The sequence below is a fragment of the Chiloscyllium punctatum genome, chromosome 20, assembly GCF_047496795.1.
Source record: "Chiloscyllium punctatum isolate Juve2018m chromosome 20, sChiPun1.3, whole genome shotgun sequence".
In the NCBI taxonomy this organism is placed as follows: domain Eukaryota; kingdom Metazoa; phylum Chordata; class Chondrichthyes; order Orectolobiformes; family Hemiscylliidae; genus Chiloscyllium; species Chiloscyllium punctatum.
Window position 1 is genome coordinate 75,395,679 of NC_092758.1, and position 21,754 is coordinate 75,417,432.

The window sequence follows — 21,754 nt, forward strand, 5'->3', positions numbered from 1 at the left end:
ACAGCAGCATTCTTCCCTCGATTGTAGATATGCTAATTGTATATCCTAATCACTCTGTGTGTTTTGAATTCAGCTGCCGTGATGCGATCTCAGATGATTGCAGCGACTCTTTTCCTGTGTGTTTGTCACATCAATAGGCCCCAGATTAGTGGTGCATGGAAGAGTGAATCTCAGGAGAGAAGTTGTTTTTTCCTATTGCTCAGAGAATGAAAACATCAGATAGCGATCTATTCAAACAACAGAGATGGTATCAATTTACAGCTAGGTGTGGTTTCAGCCACCCTATAGTGGAATCAGAAATTGCATATAGCACTGTAGATTAGCAGCTCTTTTTCAGACCTTTCTAACCCATCTAAACCCGAATATAAAAACAAGAATTCTTGTTTTTATCCTCTGTAACCTTGGCTAATTTTTCAGCCTTGCAATAACTTGAAATTTCATAGAATCAAAACAAGTGTAAAGTGAAGAAATGCAGGCATTCAGTCCGTCATGTCTGCATTAGCTTCCTAAGTGAACAGTGCACTTATTGCCATTCTTCAGCCCTCTTCCCATAACTGTGCACATTGTTCCTTTTCAAAGAACACTCTAACTCCCTTTTGAATGCATTGATTAAAGCTACCTCAGACAAACCCAAAGGCAGTGCACTCCCAGACCCTAACTATTTACTGTAGCAAAAAGCTTTTTCTCATGTGACTTGTACTTTTTTTTTAATTACTTAAATTCTCTGCTCTCTTGTTCTTGATCCTTTCACGAGTAGGAACAGGTTCTACCTATCTATTCTTTCCAGATCCTTTGAGATTTTGACTGTCATTATCAGATCTTCTCTCAGCTTTCACTTAACCAAGGAAAACATCCTAATTTTTCCAATCTATCTTCATAACTGAAATTCCTTATCCCTGAAGCCATTCCCATAAATCTCTCCAGCACTCTTTCCAATACTTTAATGCTTCCTAAAACGCAGTACCCAAAACTGAATGCAATATTCCAGCTGAGGTCTCACAGGTGTCTCATATAAATGCTACATAATCACCTTGTTCTTGTTACAAATAAACTTAAGTTACTGTAAGCTTTACTAACCACTCTCTCGATATGTTCCACTACTGTTAATGACATAACAGATATAAATAAAGACTTTCTGCTCTTGCATCCCATTTATTTGTGATTACCTTTCCATAATCTTCCAAACAAAATGCATCTCCTCACATTTGGAGTCATTGATTGTGCAGCACATTAAAAGGATTTTCGGCCCATTGAGTCTGTGCAGGTCAAAATCAACCACTTACTCTAATCCCATTTTCCAGCATTGGCCCATAACTTTGCATGCCTTAGCTTTGCAAGTGCCATGTAAATACTGAGGGCTTCTGCCTCTACCATCCTTACAATCACTGAGTTTCAGATTCCCACTATCCTGTGGTTGGAAAACATTTTCCTTGCATCTCCTGTAAACCTTCTGTCCTTTCCCTTAAATCTGTTAACCCCAGGTCATTGAGCCCTCTACCAAAGGGAAAACTTTCTTTCTGTCGGGCTATGATCCTCATAATTTTATACATCTCAATCATGTCTGTTCTTAATTTCTTCTGCTCTAAGGAAATCAACAGTAGTCTGTCCAAACTTCCTTCATAGCTCCCAGCCCAGGCAACTGTTATGAACCAGACCAGACCCCCTCAAAATACTTTAAGAAGGTACCTTAGACTGTAACTTTCTCTTATTTTAAAGGCAGATGTGAAGTGCCTGTCCCAGATACTGTGTGACTGGTCAAACTACTCGACATTAAGCAAAACAATTTATTTAAGCTTACATCTAAAATACAAACAAAAGAAAAAGGAATTTAGAATAGCTTAACTGTTAGGAAACCTAGAAGAAAGTGAGGACTGCAGATGCTGGAGATCAGAGTTGAGAGTGTGGTGCTGGAAAAGCACAGCAGGTCAGGCAGCATCCGAGAAGCAGGAGAATCGACAGATCCTGATGAAGACCTTATGCCCGAAATGTCGATTCTCCTGCACCTCGGATGTTAGAAAGCTTAAACAATAATAGATACAGTACCCATTACTAAGTAACTATTGTAATACAGTAACATTACATAAACATACTGTTTCACAAAATGGCAAATTCAGACATTGATTCTTACATGTAATTCTTCAATCCAAGAAGAAACATCGAGGGAAATATCAGAGAAAGGGGCTTTTAGGGATCAGTCACTGAAGCTTCCAACTCTTCTGAGTTACTGAATCAACCAAAATCTGTATCTTTTAAAGTTGGCAACACACATTTAGGGTGTTTAAAAAAAGAACCCCAGGCCTAGTACCTGTCTACTTAAGTCGTCTTCAGTAGCCAGTTCAACACTTCTGTCTTTATAACTTATGTTCAAAAAAAATCCCAAGAGAAAATAACCTTTTAATGTGACAGCATTGTCACACAACGTCCTGGCAAATGTCTTCTGTACCTTCTCCAGTGAAATTACATGCATCCTATAATGTGGATTCCAGAACTGTAAACAGTACTGAATCTGATGCTGAACCAACTTTATACACAGTTCCTTGCTTATGAACTGGATGCCTTCACTGTTAAAGGCAAGTATCCCGTTTGCCTCTTTGATTTTATTAATTCACAGGATATGGGCGTCATTATCTAAGCCAGCATGAATTGCCCTTCCCAAATTGCCCAGAGGGCAGTTCAGAGTCAACTACATTGCTGTGGGTCTGGAGTCACATATAGTCCAGACCAGGTGAGGATGGCAGATTTCCTTTTCTGAAGAACGTTAGTGAGCAAGTTTTTTTTTTGTTTCCTGACAATTAACACCAGTTTCATGGTCATCATTAGACTCTGAACTGCAAATTTTTAATTGTATTCATTACTGGAGATCTCTGGATGGTTAATCCTGTGATAATGCCACTAGGCTATTGTATCAACTTAATCCACCTGTACTGATACTTGAAGGGATTGGTGCCGAAGTACATCAAGGTTCCTCTGAACCTTGGTGCTTCATATGGTCCTACCATTCAACATGTATTCCCTTGCCTTGTTTCTCCTGCCCAAATGCACGCCTTGCGCTTATTTAAATTGAGTTCCATTCGTCAATATCCTCCTGTAATCTAAGGCTACTCTCCTCACTATTTACCACCGAACAGTTTTGTACCATCTGCAAACTTACTGATCAACTCTCTTAAATTCAAGACTATGTCATTTATATATACCACAAACAGCAAGGGCACCAACACTAATCCTTACAGAATCCCATTGGACACAGCCATCCAGTTACAAAGACACTACTTGATCGTCCCTCAATATGGGATCTAATTTGCCAAAATTCTTTGAATCCCATGGGCTCTAACCTTTGCAATCAGTCCCCCATACGGTACCTCATCAAAGATGTTGCCTCCCTGTCGCCTAAGCTCAAGGATGCCCCTGAGCAGGCACACGACATTCTCAAAAGCTCATGCATTTACAGCATGCAGACAGCAGAACACATCGTAGACAGGAGATTTAAAGATGTAGTCACACCCAAGGTTCATACAGATAGATGGATGACTGCTATAAGGGCAGGTGAACATTGCAAGAGTCTCCTGTGGACCAACTTGTTCCTGTGAAAATGAATGATAAGTATGGCAAGATCCAGGAATCTTGGAACACAAGCGAAATTGTAAGCTTATTCAAAAGATAAAGGAAGCTGAAGGCAGATAGCTTTAAGGAAACTCCCAAGATGTTTTCTACAAATGTAAGGAGAAAGAGGGTAGTCAGGAGTAGGGTAGGTCCACTCAAGGAAAAAAGATGGAATTTATGCATGAAGCTAAAGAAAGTATGTAGGTTTTTAATGAATATCTTGCGTTGATATTCACAAGGTAAAAGGCCATGGTGGATGGTGAGTCCAGAGAGGGGCATATCGGTATGAAAAAGAAGGTGTTGGGTGTTTTGAAAAGCATTAAGGGTAGATAAGTCCCCAGGGCCAAATGGAATTTATTCCAGAATACTGAGTGAGGCAAGGCAAAAGTTTCTGGGACCTTCTGTGAAATCTTTGTATCATCTTTAGTCACAGGAGCAGTCCAGAGGACCGGAGAGTAGTCAATGTTGCTCTTTTGATTAAGAAAGGCAACAGGGATAATCCAGGAAATTGCAGCTCGTGGGCTTTACATCAGTGTTAGGGAAATTTTTGGAGAAGATTTTTAGAGACAGAATTTACTCACTTTTGGAAAAATATGTACTTATTAGAGTTAGGAAATATGGCTTTTTCGTGGGAGGTCATGTCTTACAAGCTTAATTAAGTTTTTGAGGAAGTGACAAAGATGATTGATGAGGGCAAGATGGTGGAGGTTGTCTGCAGGCGCAAGGCCTTTGACTAGTCCCTCCTATACAGAAGATGAAGTCACATGGCATCCACAGTGAGCTGGTAAAGTGGAACAGAACTGACTTGATTATAGAAGACAGGGAGTAATGGTGAAAGGCTGTTTTTCTGAGATCTGTGATCAGTGGTGTTCTGCAGGAATCAGTGATGGGACGCTTACTGTTTGTAATATATATTTTACATGATCGGAGGAGAGTGTAGGTGGCCTGATTAGTAAGTTTGTAGATGACACAAGGATTGGGAGAGCTGCAGAAGGTGAGGAGGATTGCCAGAGGATGCAGATAAATGACAGATGAAATTTAATTTGTCAAAGATGTATTTCGGAAAGTCTAAAGTAGGAGTGTTGTATAAAGTAAATAGCAGAACCCCTATTCGATCCTTGTTATCCTTTTACCCTTAACTATATGTAAAACTACTTAGGATTTTCCTTTATTTTACCTTTCATATCCCCTTTTAGATCCCCTAATCTCCTTTTTAAGTCCCTCTTGCACATTCTGTACTCCTTTATGACTTATGCTGTTTTGAGCCTTCTGTATCTGCTGTAGCCTACCTTTTCCTCATTATGCAGAGGGTTAAACCCTTTGACAGCTAGGGCTCATTGGATTTGTTGATCTCATTATTTATCTTTATTGAAACATAGTACCCTGTAATCTCCCTATTTTCTCCTGAAATGCATCCCACCGCTGACGCAGATTTACTGAAAATAATCTGCTCCAAGTCCATTCTGGCCCAATCATACCTGGTCTTATTAAAATCAGCCTTCCTCCGGTTGATAACATTGGGTTCAGGCCCATCCTTGTCATTTTCCATGACAATCTTGAATCTCACGAAGCTAAGATTGCTGTCTATAAAATTCTCCCCCACAGAAACTTCAATCACTTCACCAGGTTCATTACCTAAAATTAAGTCCAGGATCGACTCTTTCTTTTGGGACATCCTACATACTATCTTAAAAAGCTCTCTGAGATGCATTTTAAGAATTCTGCTCTCTTAATCTTTTCACGCTACGACAATGTAAGTTAATATTGGTAAAAATCGCATAACATCAGGTTATAGTCCAACAGGTTTATTTGGAAGCACTAGCTTTCGGAGTGCTGCTCTTGCATCAAGTAGCTGATGAAGGAGCAGCACTTCGAAAGCTAGTGCTTCCAAATGAACCTGTTGGAATATAACCTGGTGTTGTGTGATTTTTAACTTTGTCCATTCCAGCTCCTTCACATCATAAGTTAATATTGATCACCTACTATCACTGCACTATTACTTTTACACTTCCCTGAAATTTCCAACATAGCTACTCTTCTACTTATCTCAGACCACCACAAGTCCCATGGTATACTCAGAACAATGTGATTGCTTCTATTTGGTTTTTAGGTTCGACTCATATGACTTCATTTGAGGACCTTTCTGAAATGTCATTCCTCTTTACTGCTGTTTTAAATTCTCTGATTAATATTGCAATACTTTTGTCACAAAACTAGTCCTTTTTTTTCTAAAAGCTGTCCCTTGGCTCAAGGATACTCTGTCCTTGATTTTTTTTCAGAGGGGCAATAACCAGACTGGGCTCTGGTTGGACTGGTTTGGGACAGAGATGATTTGGATTTCGACATGCCATTTGTTTATATATAAACAGATGAGACTTCAAGCCAAAGTGGTCATGTTTTAGAGTGACCTGTTTAATGAAAGGGGAGCGGTCAGCTCTCTAGCTGAGCTGAGCATTTTAGTTCAGTCCACAACCGGCTGGGAGTTCAACAGTGAGCTGTGTGGAAACTCTCTATCTCTCTCTCTCTCTCTCTTGCTGCCCTTCTAACGTCAACCTGTAAGCATGTGTTCCATTTGTACTGGTTTTTAAGGGGGTTTGCTTATTGGGACTGTTGTGTATATTCGGAACAGCATAATTAAGTTTACTTTGAATAGACTGAGTTCTGTAGACATTCTTTATTCTGTTCTTTGTGTTTCATTGTGTAATTTTGTGAATAAATTTTTGTCTGTTTCAAAATCTAGTATTCAACCTCACTAACTTACTGTGGGTAATTTTCACTGTACACTTACTGAAACAAATTGCAAAGTTATGGTCTGGGCTGCCTGCTTAAGAATGTTTTGAGTACTCTGGCCTAAAGCATAACATCTTCTGTTTTACTTCCTTCCATGCCTTGCCCGAAGACCCTGTATCCTGAAATATTGAGCTGCCAGTTCTGTACTTCTCTCAACCATGTCTCACTGATGCAATGACATCATGCCCCCATGATTTAATTCGTGCCTTCAATCTGTACCTTGTTTGTCAGTCCGCAAGCATTAAAATAAATATCATCCAACCTTGCAGATTCCATTTTAGATTAGATTACTTACAGTGTGGAAACAGGCCCTTCGGCCCAACAAGTCCACACCGCCCCGCCGAAGCGCAACCCACCCATACCCCTACATCTACCCCTTACCTAACACTACGGGCAATTTAGCATGGCCAATTCACCTGAACTGCACATCTTTGGACTGTGGGAGGAAACCAGAGCACCCGGAGGAAACCCACGCAGACACGGGGAGAATGTGCAAACTCCACACAGTCAGTCGCCTGAGGCGGGAACTGAACCCGGGTCTCTGGCGCTGTGAGGCAGCAGTGCTAACCCCTGTGCCACCGTGCCGCCCACAAATGCCTTAAATGAACTAGAATGTCTATACATTTCTGACTCACTTGCTGTCACTTCTAATTTTGGCCATTCATCTTCCCCTTCTGAACATTATGCCTGGATTTCACCCCGCTGTCAAGTTAGTTTGGTTTGAATTAGAGTGGTACTGGAAAAGCGCAGCAGGTCAGGCAGCATCCAAGGAGCAGGAAAATCAACGTTTCGGGCAGAAGCCCTCATCAGCAATAGAGGCAGGGAGCCTGCAGGGTGGAGAAATAAATGAGAGGGGGTCGGGGTCTGGTAAAAGTAGCAGAGTACAATAGGTGGATGGGGATGGAGGTGATCGGTCAGAGAGGAGGGTGGGGGAAGGTAGCAAAGAGTACAATAGGTGAATGGGGGTGGGGATGGAGGTGATAGGTCAGAGAGGGAGGTGGGAGAAGGTAGCAAAGAGTACAATGAAGCCTTTCATCAGGAATACAGGCAGAGAGCCTGAATGGTGGAGCGATAAGTGAGAGGAGGGTGGGGTGGGGAGAAAGTAGCATAGAGTACAATAGGTAAGTGGGGGAGGGGATGAAGGTGATAGGTCGGGGGGGAGGGGTGAGTGGATAGGTGGAAAAGAAGATAGGCAGGTAGGACAAGTCATGGGGACAGTGCTAAGCTGGAAGTTTGGAACTGGGGTGAGGTAGGGGAAGGGGAAATGAGGAAACTGTTGAAGTCCACATTGATGCCCTAGGGTTGAAGTGTTCCAAGGCGGAGGATGAGGCGTTCTCCCTCCAGGCATCTGGTGGTGAGGGAGCGGCGGTGAAGGAGGTCCCAGAACCTCCATGTCCTCTGCAGAGTGGGAGGGGAAGTTGAAATGTTGGGCCACAGTGCAGTGTGGTTGATTGGTGTGGGTGTCCCAGAGATGTTCCCTAGAGCGCTCTGCTAGGAGGCATCCAGTCTCCCCAATGTAGAGGAGACCGCATCGGGAGCAACGGATACAATAAATGATATTGGTGGATATGCAGGTAAAACTTTGAATGTGGAAGGCTCCTTTAGGACCTTGGATGGAGGTGAGGGAGGGGGTGTGGGTGCAGGTTTTGCAATTCCTGTGGTGGCAGGGAAAGATGCCAGGATGGGAGGGTGGTGTGGACCTGACCAGGTAGTCATGGAGGGTACGGTCTTTGCGGAAGGTGGAAAGGGGTGGGGAGGAAAATATATCCCTGGTGGTGGGGTCTTTTTGGAGGTGGCAGAAATGTCGGCGGATGATTTGGTTTATGCGAAGGTTGGTAGGGTGGAAGGTGAGCACCAGGGGCGTTCTGTCCTTGTTACGGTTGGAGGGGTGGGGTCTGAGGGCGGAGGTGCGGGATGTGGACAAGATGCGTTGGAGGGCATCTTTAACCACGTGGGAAGGGAAATTGCGGTCTCTAAAGAAGGAGGCCATCTGGTGTGTTCTGTGGTGGAACTGGTCCTCCTGGAAGCAGATAGGGTGGAGGAATTGGGAATACGGGATGGCATTTTTGCAGGAAGTAGGGTGAGAAGAGGTGTAATCCAAGTAGCTGTGGGAGTCAGTGGGTTTATAAAAAGTGTTGGTGTCAAGTTGGTTGTCATTAATGGAGAGTTTAGAAGAATGAGAGTGGAACTGATTAAAATGCATAAAATTCTTACAGGGTTGGACAGACTAGATGCAGGGAGGATGTTTTCCTTGGTTGGAGAGTCAAGAACCAAGGACACAATCCCAGGATATGGGGTAGACATTTAGGACTGAGATGATGAAACAGATCTTCACTTAAAAGGTAATAAATTTGAAGAACTTTCTCCCATAGAAGGCTGAGGAGACCAATAAAATCTTCAAAACATAGGTATTTTTTAAATTTTAAAGGCATTGAGGGATATGCGAAGAAAGTGGGAATTTGGCATTGAGCTCGACAATTGACCATGAATAGCAGAAAGGCTGGAATGGTTGAACAGCCTGCGGCTACTCCGAGCTTCTGTTGTTAGTTGACAATTTTACAAGATAGGATGATGAGTTGTTTTTTTCCCCCAGATCCTCTGTTTATCAATTTCAGCTGCATTCTAACTGCTTGCCAGTTTTCCCAATTGCTCATTCATCTATGCATAGTGGATACAGATAAAGTGATTATAGAGCTGCACTGGAGGCATAGAAGGGTTGTGAGGAAATGTGGACTACAGGTTGGTGGGCATCATGGGGTCATGAAGTGGGAATGGGACGTAGTGAAGGAGGTGACGAGTGAAGGCTGGATGGCCTAACAACCATGTAGAGGAAAGAGCCAAGGCCAACCTTTTGAACAAGCCTATATCAGCATTTGCCTGCCCCTGGCATTACTTTGGGCATGGCCATGCAGGTGGCAGGTTCAAACCTTGCCACCCATTTCCCCTCGCAACAAAAGCATTGTGGGAGTAGGAGGGGATGATGGGTTTGAGTTCAACTTGCTTTTGCTAAAGTAGAGGGAAGGATCCAGCCCAGTATTCAGGTAAATTTTGATGTGTTGGGAATGTTTGAATCAACTAGCCGTGCAATATAATCAAGCTATTCACATCATCGTATGTGTGTTGTGATAGAGTATGAATTCAGAATATTTTATATCTGTGTTGGACGATCTGCTGTTTTAATGCAATAAGGGTATTATGCAATTAAATTGAAATGTGTGATCCAAATATCACCAGGTCTGTCCATTTAGATTGATTGAGTTAAATTCTATTTTTATTAAATTGAATTCCTGCAAGTAGGTGCTTTGAAAATTGCCTGTTCACTTGTCTGTGAAAACTATTAATCAGTGGCCTTGATTATTCTTTGCATTCATAGATCAGTAGCCTTTATGTAATATGACCCGGACCTGTTCAATGTTACTTCTTGACTAATTTGAATGCTAAAGAGTGATGCAATATTGGAAGTTTGCTTGGAATTATAAGGTCATATGTAGGTGTCGGACCATTGATTTCAAACAGGGGGAATTCCTTGACTGACTTTTAGGTACAGTGGATGAACTGTGGAAACACCCATTAAATTGACATGTACTGTTTATACCATTGTTCAGGGGACCTTATAGCAACGTTATGGCAGACATGGGAGAACCATTGGTGTTTAATAATAATAACAGGAGGGATGATAAAATTAACAGCTCTGGGCTGAGGGGAAAGCTAAACTTGACACAATTAGAGGTGGGATGTGAGAGATATTGGCTCTTTGGAGGTTTACTGGTATCCATCAAGAAGGGATGACAAGATCCAGGCAGCAATGAGAAGAGAGGAATTAGCAGCACCAAGACAAGGGGGAGAACAGTGGTCTGTCAAAACTGAGGGGAGGTTAAAGGTCTGACAGCAGGTGAGAACATATGCTCGCACTGATTTAAGTGGAAATATTGAATGGCAGAATACCAGAATTCTGGTTATGGCCTATAAAAAAGTAATACCCTCTTCTTGATGTGTTGCAATGCTTCCTGTAACAAACATAGTTCCAATACACCTCTGTATCATTTTATCTGAACAAGTCAGCTCTGCCTGACACATGGAAAAGACACAAAGCATCTTGCAGTCAACTTTCAGAGGTTCATTTTACGTAAATTCCTCCCAGGCTTCCCTACCTTCATTTCCACTTTCCATCTGGGAAAGACCAGTAATAACAAACCAACCATTAAAGACTGAGGGAAAAGACCCCAATCAAGAGCATCTTGACCCAACTTAACCCCAGCGACCAGAAAAAAAACTGTTAAGTCTTTTATACCTGTGTTCCTCTTAATGTACCACATAGCATTGCCATGTTGGGGTTTCTAAACTATGATCCATGAGCTAAAGCCAAAGCTATTCAACCTTGCAATCCTTGGTCCCTGTTGCTGTGGCATACTGAGGAGCACCAAAGGAATGCTGAAGAATACTGATCAGAGTATGATAAGCATGAGAAGGGAAGCGAGGGGCACTGGGCTGAGAGTGAGATCTATGAAAGGAAGAGTGAAGAACATTGGGGTGAAAGTGAAGAGTGCTAGAATAATAAGAATGAAGACCACCAGAATAATTGTGATTAGTGTAAGAGGAAGACTGAAAAATAAGGCGGACAGTGAGTAGCATCAGGATGAAAGTGAAGAATGTCAGTGGATGAATAAGGAGTACTGGAATTAGAGTGAAGATAAGTGGTAGAAAAAGTAACAGTGAAGAAGACTAGAAAAGTAGTGAGAAGGACCAGAAGATGAAAAGAATGAATGCTTTATAATGGGGAGCACTTGCAGATATAAGCATGGGATAGGTGACTGCAATGGAGATCAGGAATAATTGTCTACTGCTCCAAAAATCCCACTGCTTATTGGTGTGTGAAATCTTTTTTTATTAGTGTAGAAAGATTGAGAGATACATTGAAAATGTTTTGTTTTAATAAGAACAATAAAATTCCAAAACTTTTTATGAATCATAGATCATTTTAATTGAATTTATTATTTGATAATGAGTGTCAATAGTAGTCTACTCACCAGTGTTCTTGAATTTGAGGTTCTGCGTTGTCACTGTTAATCTGACCTGGGTCTACATGGTAAATAGCTGAAGTCTATTATAGGAAATGCTCAGAAATTGAACTTTAGTTTGCTATACTTCTGCTCCGTGATTGCCTTGTAGTATTGGCTTCCCAAACTCCATGTATGAAGGTTATGATCCCAGCAAGCATGCTGAATCCATCAGAGTTAGAGGGATCAGTGCAAGTGTACCTCATTATCATGCTGCAATTCCATGGAACTTCCAGCACAAATCTGCTCATGACTGTGCCCCATGCATCTTATTTCCCAAAAATCTTTCCCATGCCCCAGACATTATTCTATTCACTCCCCTAGAAAACAGCTGATCTGTAAAAAAGGGTATTAAGAGTCACTCAATTGTTCTGATTGTCTTGCTGTTTTCCTGCAGATACTGAGATCTCATCTGCTTGCTGTGCAAGTTTGGATTATATCGTCACACACCTCTTCAAACAGCTGGCAAAAAGTAACAAAAAATCTCTGAGAATGAGACAGGTGGCACAAGAAGGGGAGCGATTGCTATGCACCATGCAGCAGAACCCAGAGATTCTACAACAGGTAACTGGCGTTTATTGAAATTGCCGAATCAGGTAACGTGAAGAGATTCCAGCATTGAATTGTATAACATAGGTTGCACTTTTACCCTATGTGCTTAGAATGCCATTATACCTTATTACACTAATGTCTGTTAATGAACATCCCTGCTATTGAAGACATTTACCATCTGAGAATACTCGTTCAGTCACCTTTCATTTTCACTGTATTTCAGTGATGCTTAATAACTGTGATTAATTTATTTTCATATTGATACATAAAAGCACCTCCATCAAGATAAAAGATAAGATAAATCAGAACTCATTGAATGGGTAACGCTAGGCCTAGGATTTATAAGACTCAGACTTCTTGGAGGAAAGGAAGAGTGAGAAATGGGGAAGTGATGGTTCAATGGTATTATCACTAAACCATTAATCCAGAAGCCAGGCTAATGTTCTAGGGACCCAGGTTCACATTTGAATTCAGTAAAAATCTGGAATTAAGAATCTCATGATAACCACGAAACAACTGCCAATTGTCAGAAAAAACTCTGATTCACTAATGTCTGCCATCCTTACCTGGTTTCGCTTACATGTGATTCAGGTCCTACAGCAATGTGGTTGGTTCTCAACTGCCCTCTGAAATGGCTGAGCAAGCCACTCAGTTGTATCAACTGCAACGGAATCTGAATAAAGAAATTAAACTGAATGAACCATCTGGCATTAATCAAAGAAGTGACAAGGTGCCAAAATTGCGAGGGCTGTCTCATAGTCCAGGCAAGCAACAGGCTGACATAGTCATACACGCAGATTCATACCTTACAGACAGTATCCTAGACACCGTTTTCACCAACCCTGGATATGTCCAGTCCCTCCAGCTCAACAGAGCCAGCAGAGGTGGTGTAACATTTGTACGGTTGTACGGGATCAGAAGAGAGTTGACCTAAGAGTCTTCAACATTTGACTTTGGACCCAATGAAGTCACATGGCATCAGGTCAAAAATAGGCGAGAAAACCTCCCGCTAATTCCCATGTATTGTCTTCCTTCGGCTGATGTGTCAATACTCGTCTGTGTTGACCAACACTTGGAGGAAGCAATGAGGGTAGCAATGGCACAGAATATACACTGGATGGGGGATTTTTATGTCCAACACCAAAAACGGCTTGGCAGCAGTACCACTGATCGTGCTGGCCATGTCCTCAAGGACATAGCTGCTAGACTGGGGCTGTGACAGGTGATGAGGGAACCAACAGAGGAAAAACATTCTTGGCCTCATCCTTAGCAATCTCTCCTGCAACAAAGATCAGTAAGTTTGACTGCCGTACGGTCCTAGGGGAGACAAAGTCCCACCTTTGCATTGCAAATACCCTCCATCATGCTGTGGGGCACTGTCGCTGTGTTAAATGGGACAGACTTTGAACAGATCTAGCAAAACAAAACTGGGCATTCATGAGACAGTGTGGGTTATCAACAGCATCAAAATTGTATTCCAACACAATCAGCAATCTCATAATCAGGCATATCCCCCACTCTACCAATACCATCAAGCCAGGGGATCAACCCTGGTTCAATGGAGAATGCAGGAGACCATTATGCATACATAAATATAAGGTGTCAACCTAATGAAGCATAAAACAAGATTAATGTTAAACTATTTTCAAAAATCTTCAGCCAGAAGTATCAAGTAGGAGATCATCCATTTTTGCCTTCTTCATTGGTCCCCAACCAATTCGATTCACTTCACATGATTTCAAGGAGCACTGGATACTGCAAAGCCTATTGACCCAGACAACATTCTGTTAATAGTACTAAGGATTTGTGCTCTAAACATGCCTTACCTTTAACCAAGCTGTTCCAGTACAGCTAAAACACTACCATCCACTTGACAATGTGGAAAATTGCCCAGGTATGTCCTGTACTCAAAAAGGACAACACATCCATCCTGGCCAATTACTATCCCTTCGGTCCACTTTTGATCATCAGTAAAGTGTTGGAACTTGTCATCAATGATGCTATAAAGCAATATCTGCTCAGCAGTAACCTGCTTACTGACCTCCACTTTGGGTTCTGCTTGGGCCACTCAGCTCCTCACTTCATTATAGCCTTGGTTCAAACATGGGCCAAAGAGGTGAAGTGAGAGTTACAGCCCTTGACATCAAGGCCATTGTTTGACCAAGTGTGACATCAAGGAATTTTAGAGTTGAAAAGTGTGGCGCTGGAAAAAACACAGCAGGTCAGGCAGCATCCAAGGAGCAGGAGAGTCAACATTTCGGCCATAAGCTTTTCATCAGGGAACTTTTGCAAACTGGAATCATTGGAAATCAGGGGAAGACTCACTGCTGGTTGGAGTCATTCTAGGCACATCCAATGATGATTGTGGTTGTGCGAGGTCAGTCATCTCAGCTTTAGGACATCTCCTCAGGCTTCCTCAGGATAGTGTTCTAGGTCCATTCATCTTCAGCTTGTTCGTCAATGACCTTCATTCCATCATAAGATCAGAAATGGGAATGTTCACTGATTATAGCACAATGTTCAGCAGTATTTATGACTCTTCAGATATTGAAGTAGTCCATATTCAAATACAGCAAGACCAGGGTAATAGCCAGGCTTGGTCTGAAAAGTGGCAAGTATCTCCAATTAAAGACAACCTAACCACTGCCCCTCAACATTTAGTGGTTTACTATCACTGAATGCTCCACTATCCACTTTTGAGGATGTAACTCTGAAGCTGGATGAGGGAGATCCAGTAGATGTAGTGTACCTGGACTTTCCGAAAGCTTTTGATAAAGTCCCACGTAGGAGGTTAGTGAGCAAAATTAGGGCGCATGGTATTAGGGGCAAAGTACTAACTTGGATTGAAAATTGGTTGGCTGACAGGAAACAAAGAGTAGTGGTAAATGGCTCTATTTCAGAATGGCAGACAGTGACCAGTGGGGTACCGCAGGGATCAATACTGGGACCTCAGCTTTTTACAATATATGTTAATGATATAGAAGATGGTATTAGCAATAACATTAGCACATTTCCTGATGATACTAAGCTGGGTGGCAGGGTGAAATGTGATGAGGAAGTTAGGAGATGACAGGGTGAGCTGGACAGGTTAGGTGAGTGGGCAGAGGCATGGCAGATGCAGTTTAATGTGGATAAATGTATGGTTATCCACTTTGGTGGCAAGAACAGGAAGGCAGATTACTACCTAAATGGAATCAATTTAGGTAAAGGGGCAGTACAAAGAGATCTGGGTGTTCTTGTACACCAGTCAATGAAGGTAAGTATGCAGATACAGCAGGTAGTGAAGAAGGCTAATAGCATGCTGGAATTGAGTAAAGAAGCAAAGAGGTTCTTCTGCAGCTGTACAGGGTCCTGGTGAGACCATACCTGGAGTACTGTGTGCAGTTCTGGTCTCCAAATTTGAGGAAAGACACTCTGGCTATTGAGGGAGAGCAGCGTAGGTTTACGAGGTCAATTCCTGGAATGGCGGGATTACCTTATACTGAAAGACTGAAGCAACTGGGTTTGTATACCCTTGAGTTTAGAAGACTGAGTGGGGATCTGATTGAGACATATAAGATTATTAAAGGATTGGACACTCTGGAGGCAAGAAACATGTTTCCGCTGATGGGTGAGTGCCGAACCAGAGGACACAGCTTAAAAATACGGGGTAGACCATTTAGGACAGAGATGAGGAGAAACTTCTTCACCCAGAGAGTGGTGGCTGTGTGGAATGCTCTGCACCAGAGGGCAGTGGAGGCCCAGTCTCTGGATTCATTTAAGAAAGAGTTGTAGAGAGCTCTCAAGGATAGTGGAATCAAGGGTTATGGAGATAAGGCAGGAACAGGATACTGATTAAGGATGATCAGCCATGATCATATTGAATGGTGGTGCAGGCTCGAAGGGCAGAATGGCCTACTCCTGCACCTATTGTCTATTGTCTATTATCAATATCTTGGGGTTACCATTAACCAGAACTTTTGACTAGATTCACTATATAAAAATAGTGGTTACAAAAACAGGTCCGAGTCTAGGAATATTGCAGCAAGTCACTCATCTCCTCATGCTCCAAAGCCTGTCCACTATCTACAAGGCTCAAATCAGGAGTGCGATGGAATACTTGCCTGGATGGATGCAGCTTGAACAACACTCAAGAAATTTGTTACCATTCAGGACAAAGCAGCCTGCTTGTTTGGCACCATACCAAAAAATATCCACTCCCTCTATCACTGACTGTCAAGAGCAGCAGTGAGATCTTTTACAAGCTGCGCTACAGAAATTTACCAAAGATCCTTCGACAGCATCTTCCAAACCCACAATATCTACATCCAGAAATGCAAGGGCAGCAGCTACACAGGAACACCATGACTTGCAAGTTCCCCTCCAAGCCAATCATCATCCTGACTTGAAAATGTATTGCTGTTCCTTCATTGTCACTGGGTCAAAACCCTGGGATTCCCTGCCTAACAGCATGTCGGTCACAGGACTACAGCAGTTCAAGAAGGCAACCCTCCACCACCTTTTCAAGGGCAGTAAATGCTGGCCCAGTAAACGGCACCCATGTCCAGCAAGTGAAGTTTTAAAATTCTATATTTTTGAGATCCTAAGAAGAAATTACTTGTAGTAAGAAATGGTTCAAAGTGGTTTGCTTCCAACACAGACACGTTGCAGGAAAGAGGAAGCATTTGGAGGACTATGTGCTTAAAATTTGATAGAAACAGGAGGATGTGATGTCATTGTGTGAAATTGAGGATGGACATAGGTGAAGGATTATCTACTGTTTCAGTAGCACACTCATATAATTGATTTTATTTGATTTATTATTGTCACATGTACCAAGATACAGTGAAAAGTATTGCTTTGTATGCTATCCAGGCAAATCATATCTCACATAAGTACATCAGGGTAATTGAACAGAATGCAGACTATAATGTTCCAGCTACCGAGAAGGTGCAGAGAAAGATCAACTTTAATAAATGAGAGGTCAGTTCAAATGTCTGATAACTGTATGGAAGAAGTTCTTCTTGAATCTGTTGGTACATGTTTTTAAACTTTTGTATCTCGTTTCCCGTACGGAAGAGTTTGGAAGAGCGTAGACCCTTGTGGGAGGGGGTCTGTGCTTATGTTGGCTGCTTTCTGGGGCAGTGGGAAGAAGAGACGGGGTCAATAGTCGGAAGGCTGGTTTGCATGATGGTTTGGGCTGCATTAACAACTCTAATTTGTTGTTTTGGGCAGAACAGTTGTTATACTAAACTGTAATGCATCCAGATAGGATACTTTCCATGGTGCATTTATAAAAATTGGTAAGAGTTATTGTGAATACCAAATCTCTTTAGCCTTCTGAGGAGGTAGAGGCAGTTGTGTGCTTTCTTGACCGCGCATTGACATGGATCGACCAGGACAGATTGTTGGTAATGTTTACTGCTAGGAACTTAAAGCTGTCAATCATCTCCACCTCAGCAGCATTGATACAGACACTCCGCTTCCTGAAGTTCAATGACCAGCTCTTTTGTTTTGCTGACATTGAAGGAGAGATTGTTATCTTTATACAATGCCACTAAGCTCACTGTCTCTTTCCTGTACTCTGTCTCCTTGTTGCTTAAGATCCAATCCACAGCTGTGGTTGTAATCAGCAAACTTGAATATGGAGTTAGGGCAGAATTTGGCCACACAGTCATGAGTGTATAAAGATCATAGGAAGGGGCTGAGTACACAGCCTTGCATGGACCAGTGTTGAGGATTATTGTGGAGGAGGTGTCAATGGACATCCTTACTGATTGTGGTCTGTGGATCAGGAAGTTGAGGATCCAGTTTCAGAGAGGGGAGCAGAGTTTGGAGATGAATTAACTTGTAATTATGTTGTTAAAGGCAAAACTAAAATCAATAAATAGGAGTCTGATGTGGATATCCTTGTTATTCAGATGTTCCAGGAATGAGTGAAGGGCCAGGGAGATGGTGTCTCCCATGGACCTGTTGCAATAGCTAGCAAATTGTAGTGGATCATGGCAGTCTAGGAGGCTGGAGTTGATGTGTGCCATTACTAACCTTGCAAAGCACTTCGTAATGGTCGATGTCTGAGCCTCCTGGTGATAATCATTAAGGCGCACTGCCTGATTTTTCTTTGGCAAAGGGATAATCGTGGCCTTCTTTAAGCAGGTGGGAAACTCAAATCGGAGTAAGGATTAAAAATGATTAAAAATGTCTGCGAATACTCCGAAAAGCTGGTCTGGGACTCCATCTGGGCCAGTTGCTCTCTGTGGGTTCAGTCACTAGGAGGCGATTCTGTGGCAATAACTGTGGATACATGTGCACCTGAGGCTGTCAAAGCAAGTGACATCATTTCACTGACCTTCACAATTCTGCTCTACATGTGACATGTTACATCATATAAGCCTCATACTTGACAGCCATGAGTTCACATCCCATCATGATAGCAGAGGTGAGTTTAAGTCTTTCAATACATATCAGGAATGCAAAGTGACTCTCAGTAATCGCAATTCAAGAAACTCAGTTGTCATTAAAAGCCCATCTTTTATCTGACATCCTTGCACAGTCTGATGTATATGCATCTCCAGACTGACAAGAAAGTCGTTAATTCTTAACTGTCCTCTGAAATAACTCAGAAGTCACTCAATTATATTGAACCACTCCAGAGGATTTGAATATGCAAAAAAATCAGGTGGACCACATGGCATCAGATGAACCCTGGCAGCAGAATGAACAAGGACAGACTCTTACCAATCGACCCTGCAAACACCCCCTCCTTAACACCCGGTGACTTATGCCAAATTAGGAAGAGCTATCCCACACTCAGGTCAAACAACATCCAGACACTCTTACTCACCAGATATTATGCTACTGCCATCCCACCAGCAGCATTCCTTGGTATGTCCTGTCCTGTTGGCAGGGTAAACCTACCAATTGTTGTAGCACATTGGTGAACAATTGGGAAGGAGGGACCCTTGGACTCCTCAACATGTAGATGTCTCTTAGCATCAAATCAGACATTGGCATGGAGATTTCCTGCTACTCATTATTTTGACCTCAGCTGATGAACAACTTGGAAAGAGGCATTGAGAGTAGTTAAGGCAGAAATCTCCAGGATAACCATCACTGTCAAAGTCATTACAGAGAATAAAAGTTACCTGGCTGGCAAAGGAAGAAGGAAACAGATCAAGAGTGGAGAAGTAGCTTTTGACTGTTTCAGGGAGAATTAAGTGAACTGAAGGAACTGAGTAAAGTTTAACAATGATGTATCATTGTTGAGCATGCTCTGTGGGTGATCTTTTCTGCAGTTCTGTACTATAAATAGTCTTCCGAATTGTGTTTAGATCATATTGCTTCTAGTTTGTTAAAGCCATAAAACTTGAGATTTTCTGTGATACTTCCAGTTAAAGGTTATCAGTCTCTACAACAAAGATGCTGTTGGCCATCATCAGCAGCAGAATTATATTTAACCAGAATCCATGACCTCATCCATCACTCTACCACCTACCAAGAGATCACCCTGGTTCAATGAAGAGTGCAGAATGACTAGAGTATCATCAGGCATACATAAAACTGAAATTTCAATCTAATGTGAATCTACAGTAATGGACTACATGCATACAGTAGAGAGCTATGCATTGCCACGAACAGCAGATCCAATTTAAACTCTGCAGTCTTGCCAGTTCTAGCCATGAATGGTGGTGGACAATTTAATAATGAACATTACTGATGGCGACCAAGAATGTGAGCGTAAAGGTCAAGGATAAAACATTGCAAATCATCTTCAGCCTAAAGTACCAAGTGGATGAGCCATCTTGTTCTCTTCCTTCAGTCCCCAGGATCATATATGCCCATTCTCAGTCAATTTGACTCACTCCACTTAAAGTGAAGAAATAATTTAAGACCCCGAATGCAACAGCAGTCCTATCCCTATTCCAGCTGTAGTCCTGAAGACTTGTGCCAGAACTAGCTGTTCCCTTATCTAAAATTTGCCAGTCAATCTACCTGCCTGAAATAAAGCAGGAAAAATTTAATGCAATCTATTATTGCCCACGCATTCCAGCTACATGCTTAAGATGTCGGATTTCCAACTGAGGAAACAAATTTTCTTTGCCCAGCTCAAAGAAGGCACCCAAATGAGAAGAGGACAAAGGAAACATTTCAAAGACTCACTGAAAGGCTTCTTTCAAGAATTGCAACAGTGGAATTTAATCCTTAGCACAGAGGATATTGAGAAAGGACATGATTTAAATATATAAAATTATGAGGGACACAAAGAAATCTCTTTTGGGGTAGAAGTGACCTGTACAAGAAGGACGGATTGCACCGAAATTGGAAGGGGACTAATATAATGGCAGGGAAATTAGCTAGAACTACTTGGGAGGATTTAAACTAGTAAGGTGGGGGGGTGGGACCCCGGGAGATAGTGAGGAAAGAGATCGATCTGAGACGGGTGTAGCTGAGAACAGAAGTGAGTCAAACAGTCAGGGCAGGCAGGGGCAAGGTAGGACTAATAAATTAAACTGCATTTATTTCAATGCAAGGGGCCTAACAGGGAAGACAGATGAACTCAGGGCATGGTTAGGAACATGGGACTGGGATATCATAGCAATTACAGAAACATGGCTCAGGGATGGGTAGGACTGGAAGCTTAATGTTCCAGGCTACAAATGCTACAGGAAGGTAGAAAGGAAGACAAGAGAGGAGGGGGAGTGGCAATTTTGATAAGGGATAGCATTATAGCTGTGCTGAGGGAGGATATTCCCGGAAATACATCGAGGGAAGTTATTTGGGTGGAACTGAGAAATAAGAAAGGGATGATCACCTTATTGGGATTGTATTATAGACCCTCCAATAGTCAAAGGGAAATTGAGAAACAAACTTGTAAGGAGATCTCAGCTATCTGTAAGAATAATAGGGTAGTTATGGTAGGGGATTTTAATTTTCCAAACATCGACTGGGACTGCCATAGTGTTAAAGGTTTAGATGGAGAGGAATTTCTTAAGTGTGTACAAGACAATTTTCTGATTCAGTATGTGGATGTATCTACTAGAGAAGTGCAAAACTTGACCTACTCTTGGGAAATAAGGCAGGGCAGGTGACTGAGATGTCAGTGGGGGAGCACTTTGGGGCCAGCGACCATAATTCTATTCGTTTTAAAATAGTGATGGAAAAGGATAGACCAGATCTAAAAGTTGAAGTTCTAAATTGGAGAAAGGCCAATTTTGACGGTATTAGGCAAGAACTTTTGAAAGCTGATTGGAGGCAGATGTTCGCAGGTAAAGGGGCGGCTGGAAAATGAGAAGCCTTCAGAAATGAGATAACAAGAATCCAGAGAAAGTATATTCCTGTCAGGGTGAAAGGGAAGGCTGGCAGATATAGGGAATATTGGATAACTAAAGAAATTGAGGGTTTGGTTAAGAAAAAGAAGGAAGCATATGTCAGGTGTAGACAGGACAGGTCGAGTGAATCCTTAGATGAGTATAAAGGAAGTAGGAGTACAGTTAAGAGGAAAATCAGGAGGGCAAAACGGGGACATGAGATAGCTTTGGCAAATAGAATTAAGGAGAATCCAAAGGGTTTTTACAAATATATTAAGGACAAAAGGGTAACTAGTGAGAGAATAGGGCCCATCAAAGATCAACAAGACGGCCTTTGGGGGGAGCCACAGAAAATGGGGGTGATACTAAATGAATATTTTGCATCAGTATTTACTGTGGAAAAGGATATGGAAGATATAGACTGTCGGGAAATAGATGGTGATATCTTGCAAAATGTCCAGATTATAG

At 42.1% G+C, this 21,754-nt stretch overlaps 1 protein-coding gene across 1 annotated transcript in view; it reads left to right on the top strand.

Annotated features, from left to right (window-relative positions):
* The window catches only part of LOC140491824 (ran-binding protein 17-like), a 430,222-nt gene that overhangs the window by 268,337 nt on the left and 140,131 nt on the right, over positions 1–21,754 (top strand). Inside the window, exon 10 of the mRNA XM_072590219.1 lies at positions 11,845–12,011. Coding sequence (XP_072446320.1) covers positions 11,845–12,011 — 167 coding nt within the window. The remainder of the gene's footprint in view (positions 1–11,844; positions 12,012–21,754) is intronic.